This window comes from Cottoperca gobio, chromosome 12 (assembly GCF_900634415.1).
Source record: "Cottoperca gobio chromosome 12, fCotGob3.1, whole genome shotgun sequence".
NCBI classification, from domain to species: Eukaryota; Metazoa; Chordata; class Actinopteri; order Perciformes; family Bovichtidae; genus Cottoperca; species Cottoperca gobio.
Genome location: NC_041366.1, coordinates 8,941,837 through 8,962,232, shown reverse-complemented (window position 1 = coordinate 8,962,232; position 20,396 = coordinate 8,941,837). Strand labels below are relative to the sequence as shown.

The 20,396-nt window shown below is 40.6% G+C and overlaps 1 protein-coding gene across 2 annotated transcripts in view; it reads left to right on the top strand.

Annotated features, from left to right (window-relative positions):
- The first annotated feature begins 2,263 nt into the window (after positions 1–2,263).
- plppr1 (phospholipid phosphatase related 1) overlaps positions 2,264–20,396 on the top strand; it is a 51,758-nt gene continuing 33,625 nt past the window's right edge. For both annotated transcript variants that reach the window (XM_029445123.1, XM_029445124.1), the window contains exons 1-2: positions 2,264–2,458; positions 19,256–19,365. In XM_029445123.1, coding sequence (XP_029300983.1) covers positions 19,306–19,365 — 60 coding nt within the window. In that variant the 5' untranslated portion in view covers positions 2,264–2,458; positions 19,256–19,305. The remainder of the gene's footprint in view (positions 2,459–19,255; positions 19,366–20,396) is intronic.

The window sequence follows — 20,396 nt, the reverse complement described above, 5'->3', positions numbered from 1 at the left end:
GCATATTAACAACTATTATTCTAATTCTTAAATACATTTGCTCATAATACTTCTGTAACGTTTACAAAAGTAAGATTACAATGCTAATGTAGTACTAGAGTCCTCTTATAATAAAATATTTCTTCTTTTACCTAAGTAAAGGTCTGAATACTGTGTTGGTGTTCACCCTGTTTGTTCAGTTAGACCACTTCTTGGTCCAATTATCCTCAGCTCTATTCTGATGAGATCTGGCAGTCCTCTGGTCCATACTGGACCTAGTGCCATTTAAAACAAAACAAAAACAATCTATTTATATTTGTCTGACCTTTCATAGGTAACTTTCAGATTGGGTTAAACATTCAACCTTTAAGTTCATTGGAAGTCAACGATTTCACACAGTGACACACCAACATACCTCAGCACTGACCTATAGATCCACAGTCTTCTGCCGTCAGCAACTGGACACATGCCCTGAACCAATAGAGGTAAAATGCCTTGCTCACGAGTACCTTGGCAGGTGCTTCCTACGCCTACACCTTTTGGTTTCATGGGAAGAACTCATGAGATTTTGGAGGAGATCCGAATCACAGGGTGGGTACACACTTTTTTTTTCATTTTCATGAACATTGGGAGATAGCGCATGGCCTTAGTGAAGGTCTGCGCTCTCCGAGTGCCCTTCTAGTTTAGATAAGAATTAAAAATACTCTGGGAATGTCTACCAGTCCTAAACTCCATTGTCTTCCTCAAAGCTACAACTGCCCTCGTTAGGATCTGGTACAAGACCCCAAATATAGTGCCAAACTTATCCACCACATCTTTAGACCGCTTCAGCGCTACTGTTAAATATAACTTGTGCTGACTGCACTTTTCTTGATTTGACAGTAACATCAGTTTTTCTGCTCAGTTTGATTAACGTGACTGAAGGCCACAGATGAGAGATGAGTGTAAAAACTGGGATGAAAAAGCAGAGGATTGGAAGTGGGGGAGTCTGAGTGCAGAGTGTAATGTAGCGTGCTCCCTGAATCTAGATCACTGAACACACCAGTGTTCCTTCAGTAATTTCTTGTAGCAGAGATGGGCACCCTGGTTTCACTTCAACGTTTCTGTCCCAGTTTTGGCAGCAGTGCGTTCACAGTGCTAATGCTACGACTAGCCGGGTCACAGAGACTGCAGACTTGTGGGACAAGTATGTTATGCAATAAGGTAGAGCAACAACTCGATGGTGTAAAGGGGGAGACAGAGATGGAAGTTGTTTAGTTTCACTAGGAATGAGCATTAAATCCTGGATAAATCCCTGGTAAAATGATCAAAATTCATTGTAGTCTGTTAAAACCGTTTGTGTTGTGACTTGATTGGCAGCTGAATAACTTTTATGTGATTAAAGCATAATGTATTTATATTTTTAAGACATTAGTTTCTTTCAATTAGCCTTGGCTGTCACTGCCAAATATCTTTAAATATCAACCACTTGTAAAATATTTATTAGTCAGAATATTGCTTTTTTTGTGCCATTCACACACTCCACTGTAATCGTTGTTAGTAAATTCTTCATTTAAATTTAAGATTGGGAGACACACTGATTCCGGAGTTTCTTGCACTACTTTGCTTAATGGTAATGTTATAAAATTGTATCCTTGGACTTGATGTGTGTACATTGTATTTCTGTTAAATCTAAATCTAGTCTGTCTGTCTGTCTGTCTGTCCCCCATTTGAACTTGTATTGTTGTAATTGTGGGATGTTACTATATCATTGTAGTCCTGACATGCTAAATCCTGTATATACCATGTAAGACACTTTGCAACCTTCTTTAAAAGGGGCTGTGTAAATAAAGTTCATTATTATATCATTAATGTGGAGCACTGTATTCTTGAGATAAATAACAATGTAAAACGTTTTTTTTTTGGCAGACAAAGCTTCCTATTCAAATGCAGTAGTACTAAATATCGGTTTACATCGAAACTATTCTGTCAAAAATGGCAACAGTATGAATCTTGAGAATCTCATATGAACATCAGCAACTACCTCAACAGCAAAGCATTCAGCCTGTCTAACTGTGAAAGTGTGAAGCCCCATGAATATGAAGCAGGATTGAAAAATACACAAAGCAGTCTCCCGGAATAAGGAAAGAAGTGTTCCTATAGGACCTGGAGGTCTATAGGGCAGGCTGCCTGGGAATATGCGGGCTAGACAGCCGACTTGCTTGTAACACAAGGTCCCTACACAGAATTAAGTACGCTTCACTGGACTCGAGTGCGCGTCTTGTCCCCGCCCCCCTCCGACAAGCCACAGCATCCATCCTCACGCGCTCACACGCTGCGTGATCCCCATCACAAACCGAGAGCGGCGGCTTTGCTGAGCCGATGGAGTAGTAGTACTAGTAGTAGTGGGAGTGCTCGCGGCTTCCTTTCGCCCTTTTCTCCTCCTTTTTTTCTTTAATGGATTCGCCTTTTCTCTGGAATATTGCTTCATCCCACCGCGGTAAGTGTGTGTGATGCCTGCAGATGCTGTGGGGGAGAAATACGAGGAAACGGGTCTGTGCAGCTATTGTCTGTTGCTGAGGCAAGTTCGGACCTTAATCAAGTCACAACGCGGGGGACTCGATAGATACAACGAATCAGAGCTCGCGATGAAAACGGTTCTGTGAACGCACCATCAGTGGGTAATGTGTGTAGAATAGTGTTTTAATGATTGTAAAGAATCGATATCGGTATTTCAGAGAGACACCTGTCTCTACCAGCAACAGTGACCGCCCTCCAGGGCTTTTTTACGCCCCTACAAATATACATTTTTCCGAGATTGTGTGTCCCGGTGCAGTGCAATGGCTCTTTTTATGGCAGTGAGACAAACGTTTGTGCAAATGTTTCCCCTTCGTTGCCGAGCAAAATCTTCTAGTCCAGCAAGAACAATTCGGCCCCATCTCCCCGCCCCCCCCCCCCCCCAACATCACAGTCAGGGTGGCTATTCCTCCCCAACCAGCCCCCCTTAGACATGCAAGGCGCAGTTGATGCTTTTCAGATCACTGAAAGACTGAAATCCCATGCTTGTTAAGATGCCTTGTTGAACCGTATATAGGGCAATTAATTCAGTGCAGCATGTGTGTCATCTTCTGATTGCTTGTCCTATCATGATGTTCAGAAAACGGCAGTGTGTATGTGCAGGCTTGGCCTTTGCTTGAATTTGAGAACTGAATAGAAGAAACGAACCTCATCTTCTATTAGTTCTCCTAAAACAAATGCGAAAACAATATGAACGTAATCATATTTCTGATGTAAACAATAATATGTTATAAGTGATCATTTTGGTCCTGTCTGACCTCATCATACAGCTGCCTTCTGCACGTAAGGTCAAAATGCATGAGGGATATATTTCACTGTACATTGTATATACAGTAAGGTTGTGAATGGGATCAAACAATAGAGTTAAAACAAATCTAGCGTGATTGCAACAAAACTATGTGCAGATTTACAGTTGAGAGGCGTTGCAGATGAGACAAATTGCTCAGCAGACCAGTGACCAAATGGTTACTGGACCATCGATGTAGCACAAGTCAATGTTTCCCAAATCTATTGTTTAAAAAGTACTGCTTATTTTGAATCACTTGCTCTCTTATTATTGGATAGTATTCCCTGTCTAATCACTATGCAACTGCCTGTCTGCACGTTGCCATCAGTATTGAATCCTCCTTGTGTCTCTTGGCTGAGCACTGCAAGTAAAGATGGTATCACCCACCCAGAGAGGCACATATATTTCTACCAGCTATTTGTAGCGGGCACCTGTGAATTTGTGCGTTTTGCTGTGTGTGTTTTTATTTGACAGGTGTATTCATGCTCATCCCTGTAGTATAGCAGGCAAATAGTATTATTCAGCAGACAGATGGCAGGTGGCTGGGCATCAGGTGAGACCTTTCTTGGTGGTCAGCAGGGCCTGCTGAATGCAAAGAGAAACCTCTTGGCATGCACCCACCATGGTTTTCTACATAGTGGCACAAGTGTGCATTCATGCTGTGTGTGTGTGTGTGTGTGTGTGTGTGTGTGTGTGTGTGTGTGTGTGTGTGTGTGTGTGTGTGTGTGTGTGTGTGTTTGTATGTTGAAGTGTTGAGTATGCAAATGCTATGGTGCATGCAAGTGAATGCAGGAGTGCATGTGTAAAAGGTCTCATTCCATATTACTCATACAGAGACCTTGTTTTGCTGTAGGGTGTGTGTGTTTGTTTGTCTTTCTTTGAAAGGTTATGTCACTTTTAACCAATCAGACAGCAAAACAGGCTGAGGTCACAGTGACTTCATCATGACTGGCAATGATATACTGTAGTGATGTTCGCCTGTGACATCATCAGCAGCATCAACACTTTTTTAACGGATCGTGATTGTTACTGTTGTTTTATTATTTATTTATTTTAGCGGATTTATCAGTGTCATTATTGTGATTATTATGTTTTATTTAGTTCTTGTGTTTTGACAAAAAGTGCCAGTTTTAGTGACATTTAAGTCATTTTTTAAATTAGATTATTGTTAGTTTTAGTTTAGTTTTGTTTAACCAAATACATTTTGTTTTAATTAATGATCTGTTTAATGTTGGTTTATCACAGTATACAGTAGTATATTTAGATTTAGATATAGGAAATTCAGGTAAAACACTCTCTAGCGTATTTAACGTCTTTGGTGTGAAGTGGCTCCTTTTAGTTTTTACGACTAACTGGGCAAAATATCAATATTAAATATCAATATTGTGTTATGATATTAGATATCGTAACATGGCATAAGTGTGTCATTATATTCACATTAATGATGATTACTTCATTATGTAAATCTTTTCTGAAATCACCAACAGCCAACCCTGCAATATCAATATCCTGGTATTTGGTCAAAACATATCGTGATATTTTTCTAAATATGGCCCAGCCCTGTAACAGACTGTTCTTTGACCCATTTTTCATTATCATTCAGGTTAGTTTTGATGTATTACTTCATTTTAGTCCTGGAAAAACATCGATGAATATTTGATGTCGTAGTTTTGTTTTTAAAAACTGTGACTGTGTGGTTAAAGCTAAAGCAAAAACATGCTTCTCTTATCATCAGAAAGCTCCAAGTGAACGACAACGAGAGGGTTGTTTGCAACAGAGCACAGCAGTTTTGTCAAAAATGAAATTCAGCTCTAGTGTATGACAGCCTCTTCACACATCACGAGTAACAAATCAAAACATACAAAGTGAATTGCAACATGCCTCTTGAACAGTAGTGAGTGGGTGCTCAGGGAAACCGCATGCACCGTCGCTTCTAGCTGTTTACAATAAAATAGTTTCAGTTATTTATTTTCTGCCTTTTGGAGCCCACAAAGCCCTTAACACGTGCTTTTGAAAGTTGTAACAAATTACAAAAAATGACAGGGAGACACCGTCAGATGCATTATGTTGTTAAAAAACCGGCAGGCGGACGTATAGAAGTAAGGCTGCAGGAAGCGCTGACCTCTGAACTCATGTCTGATATCTAACTCCTCCTCCACTCCCACACTAGAGACTGGCTATTGATCACATGCACACACACACAGACATACATACACACATAAAACCCTCTCCACGGTCCATTGATAGCAGGTATTTGATTACCACAAGATGTGTGGACAGTGTTATTAGAGCAGTGGGGGTTTCCTGATTGGGCAATAGATCTGTCGCTATGATGTCTCCAGGGAATGCTTAGCTCTAAGGTGAGATAAGCCCTGCCTCTGGAGACTGAGTGGCCCTGCCTTTATCTTATAAGGCTGATACATACAGGTGATATGGTCGGTGTTAGAGGGGCACTTCACTTCATGAATATTGTTTTGCTCCGTTTGCCAGAAGCCATACAATACAGTAACAGCTAATGTGGCTAAACATCTATATTTACAAGGATGCTTGATTCATTTGAGGAGAAAGTGGCATGTTGTTGGCGCGACTACACAAATAAACTCAATACGTGTAGCTTGCCAGAATGCAGCGCAAGCTTCTCAGCCCAGACTCGTGTATATAATTAGTTTGAATGGGAGCTAATGGAGAAATACTTGAAATTGCAGCCAAATATCCCTGCTGGCTGAGAGCCCCGGTTGTGTTTTGTTTTTCACTGTAACTTCCTATTACAGAGGAATTTGAGATTGCTAATTTGACCTATTTCAGGGTATACACTGAAAACCAATCAGAAGTTTAATTTAAAAATGTAAAGAGTAATGAAGAGTGGTATGATTTGTTTAATTGGTCATCACTAGTTTCCATTTTCCAGTGTTTGTTAATGTGAAGTCTTTTACCTCATTAGCCGATTACGTCGTCCCGGTGACCATCAATAATGTGTTTGGGACGCAGTTAACTCACTATGGACACGTTCAGGTGACACTCCCCATTTTTTCCATGATAACGCTACATTGAGAACCACAAATCCGTTTTGAAATCGGCAGGAGAACAGTTTGCAGAGTGCAAATGCAGGTTGTATGTGCTAACGGTAATGGTATGAACAGCATTTACATTTGGCCTGAGGGAAGAAGCTCTTCCTAAGCTCTTCTTAATAGTATATAGATATTAGAGAGGGAATTATGACCTGTTTAACTTCCTAAAAAAAACCCACTGTGCAAATGGTAATAAAGTACATGGGATTTATAGTTTTTTACCATGGTATCAAGAACTGCGGTATTGGTATCGACTACTAAATTCCTGGTACCGTGACATCACTGACAGTAGGTGTATGTGTTGCTAGCTACCGCTAATGTTTGCATGGTTGATGCCATAGTTATTTTGGGGCTAATGAACGCAAACTACCAGGGGTGGAAGAAGTACACAGATTCTTTACTTGAGTAAACATTACAAGACCTTCATTCAAAATCAAAAATGACAGAATTATGGTAAGCAAATTTGGCTTAAAGTATCAAAAGTAAAGGTGCTATACTGCAGCCCAGTGGTTTCAATCTAGGGTTTTATTTGGCTGGATAATCATGACATTTTCTTAACCATCCCATTTCTGCTCACAACTGTCTTTCTGCGCCGCTTAGGCTAAACACGTTCTTTCCTACTAGTGCGATAGGCCAGTTGAGTCGAAGTTTTCTTGCAAAACGTAAAATGTTGCAGCAGTGAAATACAGTCCACAATGGGCAAAGTTATGATGTACTGCATGAGTAAATATCTGACTCTGAAGTGTCATTTAATTCAAACATACTCATTCCTCTGCGCGACAGACACATTTCAGTCTATACCTAAAAACATTGAGGTTTGATGTCCAGTTAAGATTAAACAGTTAAGACACTGATCAGTCCAGAACAGACAGGACCATAACTCTGTCATATCTATAGGAGTATCCTTTAGCTGGATGTTTAATGCCTCTCTGTTCTGTTCTTGAAGCATCACGTGATGAGAGGTTACGGTATAATAAAGCCTTTCTACACACCTTACATAACATTACAAAAGGTACAAAAGCAGATGTACTTGTGAATTATTCATTTGTAAAGATGATTAGAAGCTTGATATTGAAGGAATATAGAGAAATCTCAGCGGGGGCGGGGGGGCGGGGGGAAGACTTCTTTATCTCCAGCTGCGTCAGGAGGAGGATGGAGCTGTGATGGTTCTGATTAATATTGGGCTGAGTTTGTTTCATCTAATAATACACCGAAATCTGGAGATGTTACAAGGGCAGCGTGACAATTGACGAAAAACGTTGCACAGCATCATCCAGCATTCAACGCACGGAGCGAAAACAAACACACACACACACACAAACACACACACGTACAGAAGCCTCTGGGGGACTGGTGGAAATGCATTTTTCCAACTTAAGAATTTACATGCATGCATATGCAAATGTCCCTAAAGCATTTGCAGTTGTTTACTAATGTCATTTGTTGGGATGCAAAGCAACAACCTCCAATCCCGCTACATTACTTCACTGCATGAGCCTAACGAGGGCTGTTGAGTTTAAACATGAATATATAGAATCTAATTTAGAAGAAATAGAATAATATAAACTCTAATTCGAATGAAGAATCAATAATTAGTCAATGAAAATAGGTGAAATGAAGAAAGGTGAAAAGCAAAAGCGGACGGAAAAGCGTCATTAAGGTGTCGCCGCGCTGTTACTCACTAGCAGAATATGAAATAGTGGTAATGACAAAAAGGATCACGTCTGTGGCGATGAGCTTCAGAGACAAATACCATTTTGCTTAATCAGGAAGAAGGCACCAGGGTGAAACTCAGGCCAGCAGCTGAGGCAAACCCTTGATATGTGGAAGTACAGAAATGTGTTTGAAGACTTTTGAGACTCAACTTGATGCTGCTGGTTAGCAGCTTCTGAAAACAAGCTTAATATCTCCTTCGCTCTTCTCGGCTGCTTCTTCATGTCTTCCTTCTCTTTCTCATGTACTGTAAAGTGTCTCTCTGGGGGAATGTTTCTTTTCCTTTCTCAGTTTGAAAAGTTTCTGAAAAAGGATGTTCCAGATCTTTTACTGTCAACTTCGTTCTGTTTCTGGTCTCGTCTGACGTGTTTTGACATTCTTGTGTCCTCTACTGTATCGTCGCAGACTTTCCAGCTAAGCTTTTTGTCAGAAAGACAAAAAAAGCGATTCCCCATTGAAATTCATCACAATCAAGTGATACTAATCTACATTGTTTTCATTGTAATCTGAAGAATTTAACATGTAGTAAAGACACACAAAAAGTCTCCCATCATGTATGCTTTCAAAAACGACAGATACCACACTTTTAGCACTGCACTTCTTTAAAATAAAAAAAGCAAAGCTGTCTTTTGGCCTTTTTGTCTTTTATTAGAGAGAGAGGAAAGATAAACTGGAACGAGAGAGAGAGAGAGAGAGAGAGAGAGAGAGAAACAAGAGAGAGAGAGAAACAGAGAGAGAGAGAAACAAGGGAGAGAGAGAAAGAGAAACGAGAGAGAGAGAAACAAGAGAGAGAGAGAAACAAGGGAGAGAGAGAGAGAGAGAGGAACAAGGGAGAGAGAGAGAGGAACAAGGGAGAGAGAGAGAGAGAGGAACAAGGGAGAGAGAGAGAGAGAGGAACAAGGGAGAGAGAGAGAGGAACAAGGGAGAGAGAGAGAGGAACGAGTGAGAGAGAGAGAAACGAGAGAGAGAAGAGAGAGAGAGAGGAACAAGGGAGAGAGAGAGAGAGAGAGAGAGAGAGAGAGAAACAAGAGAGAGAGAGAGAGAGGAACAAGGGAGAGAGAGAGAGAGAGAGGAACAAGGGAGAGATAGGAGAGGCACAAGGGAGAGAGAGAGAGAGAGAGAGGCACTGGTGTGATTCAACTTATAGTATTACAGGAGAGATCATTCTTGATAACTAACTCCATGACTCTCCCTGATTTCTACCTTTCCTTATTCTTTCCTCCTGCATATCTCTATCTACCCCTTCCACTTTTCCTCTCTCTCTCTCTATCTATCGTCCCACTTCTCCTCTCTCACTCCCATCTTGCCCCCTTTCTCTTCTCCCCCTTCCGCCCTCCTCCCCCCCACCACTATCTCTCCTCCCCCATCCCTTTACCTCCTCTTCCCCCCTTTAGATCCTTCTCACCTTCATTATACCCCGCTCCTCTACCTCTTATCTCAATACCCTCTACAATTTTTTAGTTCATCTGCCCCTTATATATATAGTAACATTCAAGTAGAGTATTAACCCTGGATATTTCTCTATTTCTATCGCATCTGCTGAAGCTAATTAATATCTCATAAATTAACATTATATATAAAAAAAAACATAAGATTGAACAGATAAGAATCAGTAACAATATAAGAGTAAGAAGATAAAAACAATTATATAGAAATAATAATAAGAGAAAGAAAATAGAGAGTAACAGGAGAGAGATATGGAACGAATGGAGATAAGATAAAAGCGATATATTCTCCACTAGCGAGGTTAAACCGCGATAGAGTTCCCTAGCCCTATCTTGTCCCAACTGATAGCTATCGTCGATGATCTCGCTCTCGCTCTATACTCTGAGATCGACGAGGCGTGAGGCGATGACAAACCTTAAGTAGCCCGCTCTAGCAGGTGAGCTATCTGGACACCGTGTTTCATCAGTTTTTGTTACTGTCAATTATAGGTCCGGTAGTTTTATGGAAGTGCAACGTTGCATCAGGGGAATGTGAGATATTTTCTACGGCTACAAGGACACGATCACTCCCCGAGCTTCTCACACCACAACACTGGCAATTAACTGTGTTAGTCGGAATGCGCGACCAATTGGAGGGCTTGAACCTGGACCGTGGGGATGAATGAGTGCTTTGCTTCTGCACCATCTGTGTCAATACAGCGAGCTAATGAGATTTGATCGCTGATGCTGAAGCTGTTGAATATCTTCAGTAAGGTGGAAGTGAAAATGAAGTAAAAGGGAAAGTGGGGGTTCGGGTTTTTCTTTATAGTATTTATTATATAGTATATAGTATTTATAGTATTATAGTATTAGTATATAAAGTTTTTTTTATTAACACTGGTTCTCAGGGCATTTTTAAATCATGCATTTATTTATGGCAAGGGGGGGGGGATTGCACTGCTAATTGATTCTTATTTTGTTTTGCAAAGTAATTTTCAGAATTAAATATAAGCTACAGTAAGATCATCTTCGGTTTGAAAATGGAAGAAACAGCATGGGTCTTTGGAATCCTACACTGTATATGAAGCCTTCATATCACTTTCCATATGTGCATGGTAGGTGTGATGTGTGGAGGCGCCAATAACTGGGGCTGCCAGTAACAAGAGGAGCCATATATTAACGCTTTCTGTAATTGCTGCAAATGATAGAAGAGGTTGCAAAAAGTTCTTCTCCCCCAAATGCACCGCCTTCTTAAACACGATTTACTCCTCCTCTGTTTGTCTTTCTCATGTCTGTTTCTCCCTCTGCCGATGTTTTCGCTCTATCCTCTGTGAGTCAATGTCTGAGGTTTAGCTCTGAGGGGAGACAGGAGAGGAGAGACAATGGGATTTTACACTATGTGCATGAAAGGGTGAGTTCATCACCGCCTGATATAGTTTAGAATGATATTTTTCAAGAAAGGAGCGCAAATGTACTGAACGTGCACTGACAGAAGTTGCTTTGTGAGAAAATACTTTATTATTGTTTCCTACAGAAAAATGGATTCACCACATATAGGAAAGCCACAAGGGAAGGATGAAAACTGACTATTATAGCAACAAAGACGCTCCGTTGGCGAGAGTAGCAACCATGGGACAGCTCTGTGTCTGTGAGAGAGTGTGTGTGCACTGCTGAGCAGTCAGCAGATAATGAATTCAAAATGTGATGTTTGCACCTTGTTGGTCGTAAACCTTTTCCTCAGTTGGAATTTCAGGAAGAAGTCTTGTGGAAAAAGGAGATTTATGGTCTTTGAGGGTTGTGTAATAACACGTTGATAACAGCAGGAGCATTTTCATCATCCAAAAACATTTGTCTGTAGTCAAATAAAAAGGGTGTAGAGTAGGTGTGGAGGTGTTGAGTTGATCATGATGACATTCCTTACAGTGGTTTTATATATACAATTAGAATAAGGGCTGTAAGACCCAGTGAACATGTTCTGCCTTTTAGCAGAAGAGTCTTAGGTTGGCCATATATTCACTTTTGTCATTTTTATACAAATAACAGATTTTGTTTGAAAATGAAAGAAATAATTTGACATTTTGGGAATTATGCTTATTTGCTTTCTCAGGCATTTATATGAGAAGATGGACACCCCTCAAAATGTTCTTACTCATGTTTTTCCATTAAATAAAAGGCTAAAGCCAGCAGTCAGCTAGTTAGCTTAGCATTAAGACACAAAACGGGGGGAATTAGCTAACCTGGCTCCATCCAAGAGTAACAAAATCCACCTACCAGCACGTCTAAAGTTCACCGATTGTTTCAAAACTAGGCAGTCTCTGCTGGTTGCCTGGCAACCTCATGGTGACAAGACTACAAAAAAAGGAGATATAATGTGTTAATTAAAATGCTTCCGGAGAGATAGGCTAGTTTTTTCCCTCTGTTCCCAGTCTTTGTGCTAAGCTAAGCTAACTGGCTGTAGCTTCATATTTACCCAAAGATACAAAAGGGTATTGATCTAGTCATCTAAGGCTGCCTTCAGACCGCTCTGAACTCAAACATTACCGACCTTCCTACTAAAAGAAGTACACTGGAACTTACTTGTAAACTCGAGGAAAATCCATCTTTCCCGACTTCGTGAAGAAGCAGTTGTCTGTTACACAACAAAGCAAGCGCACATCGTAAATGGTAAACCATCAACCTCAAAGCAACGTAAAGTACATTTGTCAGAATTTAATTAAAATAATACATACCATCATTTAGTCAAACCTGTTCTGAATGTTAATTGGTGTCCAAATATGTCGCCAATGTTATAAGGCAGCTGGTAGCTTGGCAACACAAGTGAATGTTATCTGCGGAGACTGCACCGCTGAGAGTTCAATTGTGTGTTCACTTGCCAAAGAAACATCAGTTTGTCACGGTCAGCCATGGTCTTTGTTTGCATTTGGCGTTCGTGCACCTGGAATGCTTGGATGGTCGGATGTTGGAAATCTCACCTGGGAAAAATCCGACCTCGAGATGTCGGAAACACAGCACAATTCTTGAGAAAGGAAACAAATAGCTATATTTCCCAAAACTTCTGCAAGGGGACATAAAAGCTGTATCTTTGTAATCAATTAATCTAGAAAATGCACCATAGGGTGACACCTCAAGATTGTTTCTTATGTCCAACAAATACCTCAAGATATTATTACCACCATGTCTTGAAGTAGCCAGTGCTTCTTTCAAATTCTGCCATTTGTAAGACAAATGCTCAGTTTGGTCGAGTACAGAAGTACAGAAGGGCACAGGGTCAGCGTGCCGGTAGTGATGACTGAAGTTATTATGGACCAGCTCTATCACCAACTCTGTCATTGTGACAGTTCAGGCGCATTCAGACAGTCAGCCAGAGCAACTCAGCTGGAGAGCCGGGGATGGTCAATCAGATGATATTTGCGGGCTCAATATCTCACAGTCAGCCGTCTCTGAGAGGAGAGCAGTCACGTCTAGACAAAGTCATCACAGGCCGGCTGAGTGGAGAGGAGAGACTGATGAATCCTGACAAGACCTGCAGGCTGCTCGTTTGATGAGAAACTCGCCTCCGGGAAGACTATCTGATCACCTTTCATCCGACTGTAATTAACCGTCTCTTGGAATTGGAAGAAAAATGCTCCTTGGTTATAATCTTTTGAAGCTGTGATTTCTGGAGGCGAGAGAAAAGGAGAAATCATGTTAGGACCTCACTGTGACTACGTCCGATTGTCGAGCGGCGCGACCACTCGGAGCTGCGACGCTGTTCTGGGGAGTAAGAAATAAACGAATGTAGTGTAAACCTTTTGACATGTAGTGCGGCCCCCTTAAATCTTTCTACTTTCAATCATCTGTCGCAGAGCCCCCAGTCAAATCATCAAGCTCACAGTCCAACTGTCAAAAACTGTCAGTTTTTTTTCCTTTTTGTCTATTCCCTCTGCAGCATTTCCCACAGAACGAGGCAACATAAAAGCTTAGACTGAACAGCTTTTTAGAGTCCGTTGTTTAAAGTTTGGAGTCTTTGTAAATAACGGAGCACTTGTCTCTAAAGATTTAAGGTTTGTAGCTTCTTTGAGCATCAAAAAGACAGTACTTGCCAAACATTTTTAACAAATCACAAGTTCTCCTACTTTTCAGGCAGCCATTATTTCTAGTTATATTACTACAAAATAAAGTACATCTTGAGATTTAGATTGTCTTCTTGCATTCAAACTTTACTGTATGTCTCCATTGCACTATAATAAACCTCTGTGTAGTACATTCTCCAACGTGTAGTTTGGTTTAGTTGGTCCGTTAATAAAAAACATTTACGGTGGCCTTCTTTCTGTTACGACTCAGACACGGGGAAGGAAGACTCAATTGCACGACACACGACTCCAGACACAAAGGTAGTGTAGAATAAACAAAACTTTACTTCCATAAATCAAAACAACAACTGAAAACACTCACTAGGAGGATATACAAAACTATCAGATAAGCACACTTCATGGATCACTGGTACGGGCATAGGCTCTGACAAGGATATGACCAGACGAACTGACACGCGACTAGGGGAGACAGGACAATTTATACAAGAGGTGAGTGGAAACAGGTGCAAACAATCAGGGGCGGGGCAGACGCTGACGATGGCGGGAAACCACACAAAGACAGGAAGTAAAGGGATCTGGGTTGAGAAACAAGAGGTAGGTACAAAATAAAACAGGAAGTGACAAGACAACATGAACAATTCAACAAATTCGAGGAGACATGACACTTTCTAGTCTGTTTCGCGTTGACTCTTATAACAATTGAAACTAGAATGGCACTAAGAGAGAACAGACTTTCACCAAGGCCAACGTTCACGTGCTCCTCGAGTGGTCCCATGGCCCGGGTTTGGAAGTTGGTCACCAAATGAATGCAGCGCACATGTCCCATCTCGCAATGCTAAAGAGAAGTCAAACATAGTTTGTGTATCCGCTGTGATTCCGATCCAATATTTAATGGATTATTCCTATTCAATGCTACACCATTGCACCAAATCTTATGAAAATCGGGCCAGTAGCTCTTCCATAATCATGCTGACAGACAGACTAACAAACAAAGCAGAAAACGTAACGTCCTTGGCAGAGGTAAAAAGAGGCACAAACAGGAAGTTGTACTGTTTGAACTGACAGGTAACTCGTCTGTTGCACAGTTTTGGTGCATGGAAATGCTGAGAGAATTCAAATTGCGGTGCCTGACTAAAAGTAATGCATCGCTTCAGTGTGCCTTGATGTGTTTATTAACTTCTCTGGTGTCTAAAAAAGCTCACAAACAAATAAATGATCATGAGTGCTTTCAGTCGAGAATGCAACCAATAACTCATATATGTCAGTGGTTTCGTTTTTGAATAATGACGGACAAGAAGAATGGAACTCTGTTCTTATTTACATAGTAAAGCTTTGTAAGTTTGTTTCTTAACGGACGTAATTTAACAGCTGTAACGGTTGTAGCTTTTTCTCAGACGCGGAGGGATACTGACTTGTTATGAAAAGTAACTACAATTCTACCCGTGATATACGCTCATTATACCACGGACTAAGAACCAATCAGATTGCTTGATTTGACATGTCCGTTTTATAATATGTATTATATCACATCTCTGCATTTATAATCTGTTGCTCATTACCGACAGGGAACAATGCTGTAGATTACAAAAAAAAGTTTTAAAAAAGATCACATTTTCCACTGAGATAAAAATCACAGTTGGCTCCAGAACATGAACTGTTTCCATTTGACTGGCTTGATAACAGCATGGCTCAGTGGACCAAGCTGCAGAAGTGATGAATAATTTAACTCCTGTCGGTGGTCGCAGACAAAATTAAAAGAAACGCCACATAGTTCGGAGTAACTGAAAGTATAACTGAAGTGTAAATGTGATTATTATGGTCATTCCTTTGTTTTTTACCACATTACAAACATGACTACTACATTCCCTCTCTAGTTGACGGCTTCCCACCTGCCATAATCTGAAAAGTCACTGAGTCACTGTTAATGTGCACTGAGACGGATCGCAAGGATTTCTCGCTGTAGTGTTTTTCAATGGATTTAGCAAAAGCAAATTAAATGTGCACGGCATGTAAGACTTTTAATGTGGGTGTTCGTAGTTTTACTGAAGCGTGAGACTGTCAGTCAACTGGAAAATCCTAAATTCAACCTCGCCTGACATCCACGCTGCTGAAGTGTCAGGAGAGTGATACTGCATCCCAAACACGCATACTTTCTCATTTTACTTTCAGTATGTACTGCTGGCCTCACAAAGTATGCACTGCGGCACGCAGTATGCAAAACAATTGGAATTTACACCTTCATAACATGGCGCCTTGAACTTTGACCCTCGTGTTCATATTATATCCCCTGCACAAAGGATTGTGGCTCAGAATAGACAGTAAAGCATGCCGGCTTGTCACCTGAAGATGTGCACAGGTGTTCAACGTTTTAACATGTGTGTTTCATATACAGACACCAATCAGACTCTTTTTGCTCCGTGAAGAGCTGAAAGGCTAGGGGTCAGATTTTGTTCCATCTAATGTCGGGCTGATTAGCACGGATTGAGCTTTAAACCAGATGGGACAGACACTTAGGGACTGATTAGACAGCATCAGCGTCACTGTCTGCCTGCGTCCAATGACTCAGCGAGATTGAAGTGTTTGCTTTCAAATCAGGAGAGTTTTCACTAGTGTTTTCCTCCGTCAGTGGAACTTCATGTGAGCCGTTCAGTAGCAGGAGGAAGTTGCGTACGGCATGCCTAAATCGTCAACAATGACCTGTGTCATGCACAGAGCTTAATAAAGTCTTCAGGATATGCAGCAACTGGTCTGATTGGACAGATAGGAAGGGGTGTTAGAGTGTTTTTTAACTGTGCAGTAGTTTTCATATTTCTCTTCATTCGTAGATGAACGTCAAGATAGCGATAGTCAGTTCATGGAGTTAGTCCATCACAATCAAATTGCCACATCATACAGGGAGAAATCCACCGAAGAGGAGACTATAACTACAACCAGCCCACCCTTTTTACATTGTTTCATTTTAAGCAACACTTACAAATATTCTTATTTGTTTCCTCTCCAAGAGTCAGAGGAGACGGTTGGATGGTAAGCAGCGATTGAGACGTAGAAGTGCGATACAATGATTGCAGCAGTCGGAAAACACAACAGCCTGAATAATAAGGCTGATTCAAATCCTTTAAAAAGATTAAAACCATCACGCAAACTGATGAGATAGTACATGTCTAAGATTTATAGCCAGAATATGATAATGTTTTCCTTTGACTAATCTATTTGTAGCAAATATTCCTATGCAAATATGGTTACGTAATGAAATGATGACAGTAATGACTGCTGACTGAGTTTCATCGTCCGTCACTAAATGTCTAACTGATGTACAGATCCACTCAGGAATGTTAATAGAGTTTGACTTCTTGGGATTTCCTTAGATTTATTTTTAGATAACTTAATTACCAGAAAGAAATAAAAAAAATATATATATAGAGTATCAATATATACTTGTGTCTTCCATGTTTACACTGCTGCTGTGCTCCTTGTTATCAGCCAGACTCTTTTGTTGAATTCTGAGCTGCTTTGTTCAGATAAAAACATTATATCTCCACTAAAACCCATTTTTAGGTTGTGAACTGTTATTTAGTACCACACAGTTGCGTATACAATGCAACAAAAAGGTGGCAATCCTGTCAATATTTTAGCAGAAATATGGCATCTTGATCTTCAACCTGAACCTGGCTTCATCGTCCAGCCGGTGTTCTAGGACGATTCATTATCTGGTGCAAAAGAAAACAAACAAACATCAGTTGGTAAATAAAAGAAAACAGTTTTAAATGTAGAGTTTGAAACGCTCCACTGCTCCTCTTCTCTCCACGCTCGCTGACTTTCAGCACTGCGGGAAGAGAGAGAGAGTTCAAATCAGACATATTGTTGCTCTGCAATGGGGAATTAAGCCTGATTAAAGCCCCATAACACATTTATGACCATTAAATATCAGCAAGGGGTCATAGCTTTGTTAATTAATACCAATAAATCCATAATTACTACAGCAGAAACTGGCTTTCCTAAACCACCTTTTAAAACCCACCTAATCTACACCCACTGACACCGACAGCTCACACTTTCTCTGTCAGACTTCAGCAATTTAAGCATTTTCTACAGCCAGAAAAGCAAATATATCGCGGCCATTTTATTGTTCCAGTATTCTCCTCTCCTCTACATATTTCTATTTGATTCCCACTGACTAACAAGCTCACTATTCTCTACGGGAAATGCTCTGCTAGTGTTTGGGACAATTACAAGCTGTAATGAAACGCAGTAAGGAAGCAACGGCAGATACAAGTTGCATCTTAGCTTTGTGTATTTTATTAACAATGTGATTTGTTATTGTAAAAAAAGTGAAATATTATGTCTTATAGTTGAGACTCAGTGCTGTTAAAAGCAGGCTTTAACTGACACAAAGACACATGTAACAATATGTAACAATATCACAGTTTGCAGCCATTCTTCAGCTGACGTTGTACCCAGCGTGTTGAAGGCCTCAACAGATAACAGTCATGAATCATCGTTGTTTGTTTAATGTGAATAAAGGAACCAGCCAGGATGAAGTGACTGAGGGGGCTGTTACATTTGAGAGGGGGCAATTGTTTTCATCAAATAAAAGGAATTGATTAAACCTTGCAATAGCATGTGGTAGGTACATGTCAAATTGCATCGCATCAGTCAGTGGGAGTGGGGATCGTTTGCCTCAATTAAAGTACAAGTGTTGAGAAGAAAACACTGATACAATTAAGGCTTTCATTCATAACAATATGATATCAGATTCCAGAAGTTGCCTGCTTCTGCAGTCTGTGGGTAAATCCAGTACAGATGCTATTTTCTTTGAAGTCTGACTTGCAGAATACGATTTTCTTTCTTTCTAAGAGGACTATAATTGACAGCATAGACACACATTTTATAACTTTTCTTTTCATTACATTTCTGACATCTGTCTGGCACTGCGCTCTCCCTAGCTTTAGCTACTGTTCACCGTGCTGATGTTTTCTGATTAAGTGAGTTATTCCAGATGTTTTTAAAGTTGTTCCTCCACGGCTTATTTTGGATTTGCAGATGTTACAAGTCGCGAGCTTTACGTCTTCTTCACTCGTGCTGACGAACTTCCCCACCGACGATATGGTGTGTGTGTGTGTGTGTGTGTGTGGGTGTGGGTAATACAGCCTGGAAGGAGACCTTAAGGATAGATTTAAGATACAACTCAGGGATTTAATCTCCTGGCTGCTCCGGGAGTTCTTAGGATCTCCCAGAAGGAATTTGCGAACGAAGAAGATTATTATAGCTGTTCTGCTTGTCCTTTCTCTGCCACTGATGAAACGATGATGATGATGATGATGATGATGATGCCATGATCAAATCTGAATGATCGGCTCCCAAATGTAACAATTTTGACAAATATGATTGAAACCTCACCTCATCCATTATGTTTGACTCTTTATTCTTTATTAAGATGTATGGACAAAGTTCAATGAACTGTCACCAAGTCTTTGAAATGTAATAACCTGTGATAATATTACACGTTTCAAGCTGTAGGTGATCCGTCAAACCCGAGAGCGGCTCTCATCAATGCTCCCTTTCACTGACCTGTTCACCTAATAACATAGATGTAGTGTAACAGGTGTCGTTATCAGATAATGAGCGCTGACACTTGATGTTCCCTTCTCTCTGCAGAGTGAGCTGCCGTGAATCCTGAGAGGAGAAGTCTCCCGACAGGAGACAAGATGGCGTCCAACAACACCCTGCGCAGCTACTCCATCATCCCATGTTTCATCTTCGTAGAGGTGAGAGGCTGTGTGGGAATTTTAATCCGTGTGTGTGTGTGTGTGTGTGTGTGTGTGTGTGTGTGTGTGTGTGTGTGTGTGTGTGTGTGTGTGTGTGAGACAATTTAACCATTGGCAAATGACCTCTTCTGGTAAATTATACACAGCTAACCAGAGCGTAAAGTGTTGGATTAAGTGGAAAGCTTAATGTGTGTGTATAAGAATTGTTCTGCTCCTCCATATTTAATTACCATGTCAGCTGAAAGTCCTTAATCAAAGAGATGTCTCAGGACGCCTTGCATTACTCTCACACACACACACACACACACACACACACACACACACACTTCTCTGATGAAATATCCTGCGTCTCAGATGAGTTTACACCTCTCCTTTTATCTCATGCCTTCTTCTTGACTGACCTTGTGTGTCATATTTCGTGACAGCCTTCCAGCATTAGACTCTTTCACACTCTAAAATGAATATAATTGTCCGCTATGTGTGCCTGGGTACATCCTCCAAGATAAGTGAAATGTGACTGTTTTATCATCGATGCCTCTTTGATTCATGATGTTCTTTCTACCTTGCCGCTTTTGGAGCAGCCTCGTGGGATATTGCCTACTTTGTATTTATTTTTTGCCTCAGTATTATGTAAGACTCACATTATTGCTCTGCACAGGACATTAACTCAAGACACACCTAGTTATTGATAAGTCAGATATATTTAAATGGAGCACTGGATCTGCCTCCAGTTGTGAGATTATTTCTACTCCGAGAAATCAGTGTTTTGACACAGATCGCAAATTTAATATCAGGTATGAGCTATTCCCACTTAACCCTTCTGTATTCACTCAGACATGGTAATGGGAACGAACAAAAGAATACATGATGCACAGTCTAATCTTGTTTGTGTTTGTCAGAATATGTCTGACACATAAATGCTATGATTGCCTTAAATCAATTAAATAATGTCACTTTTACTCCCGAGCAAACAGCAGTGTAAAGCAGCCGTTAACGTACAACTACACAGTGGATATGGACGCATTTCAAGC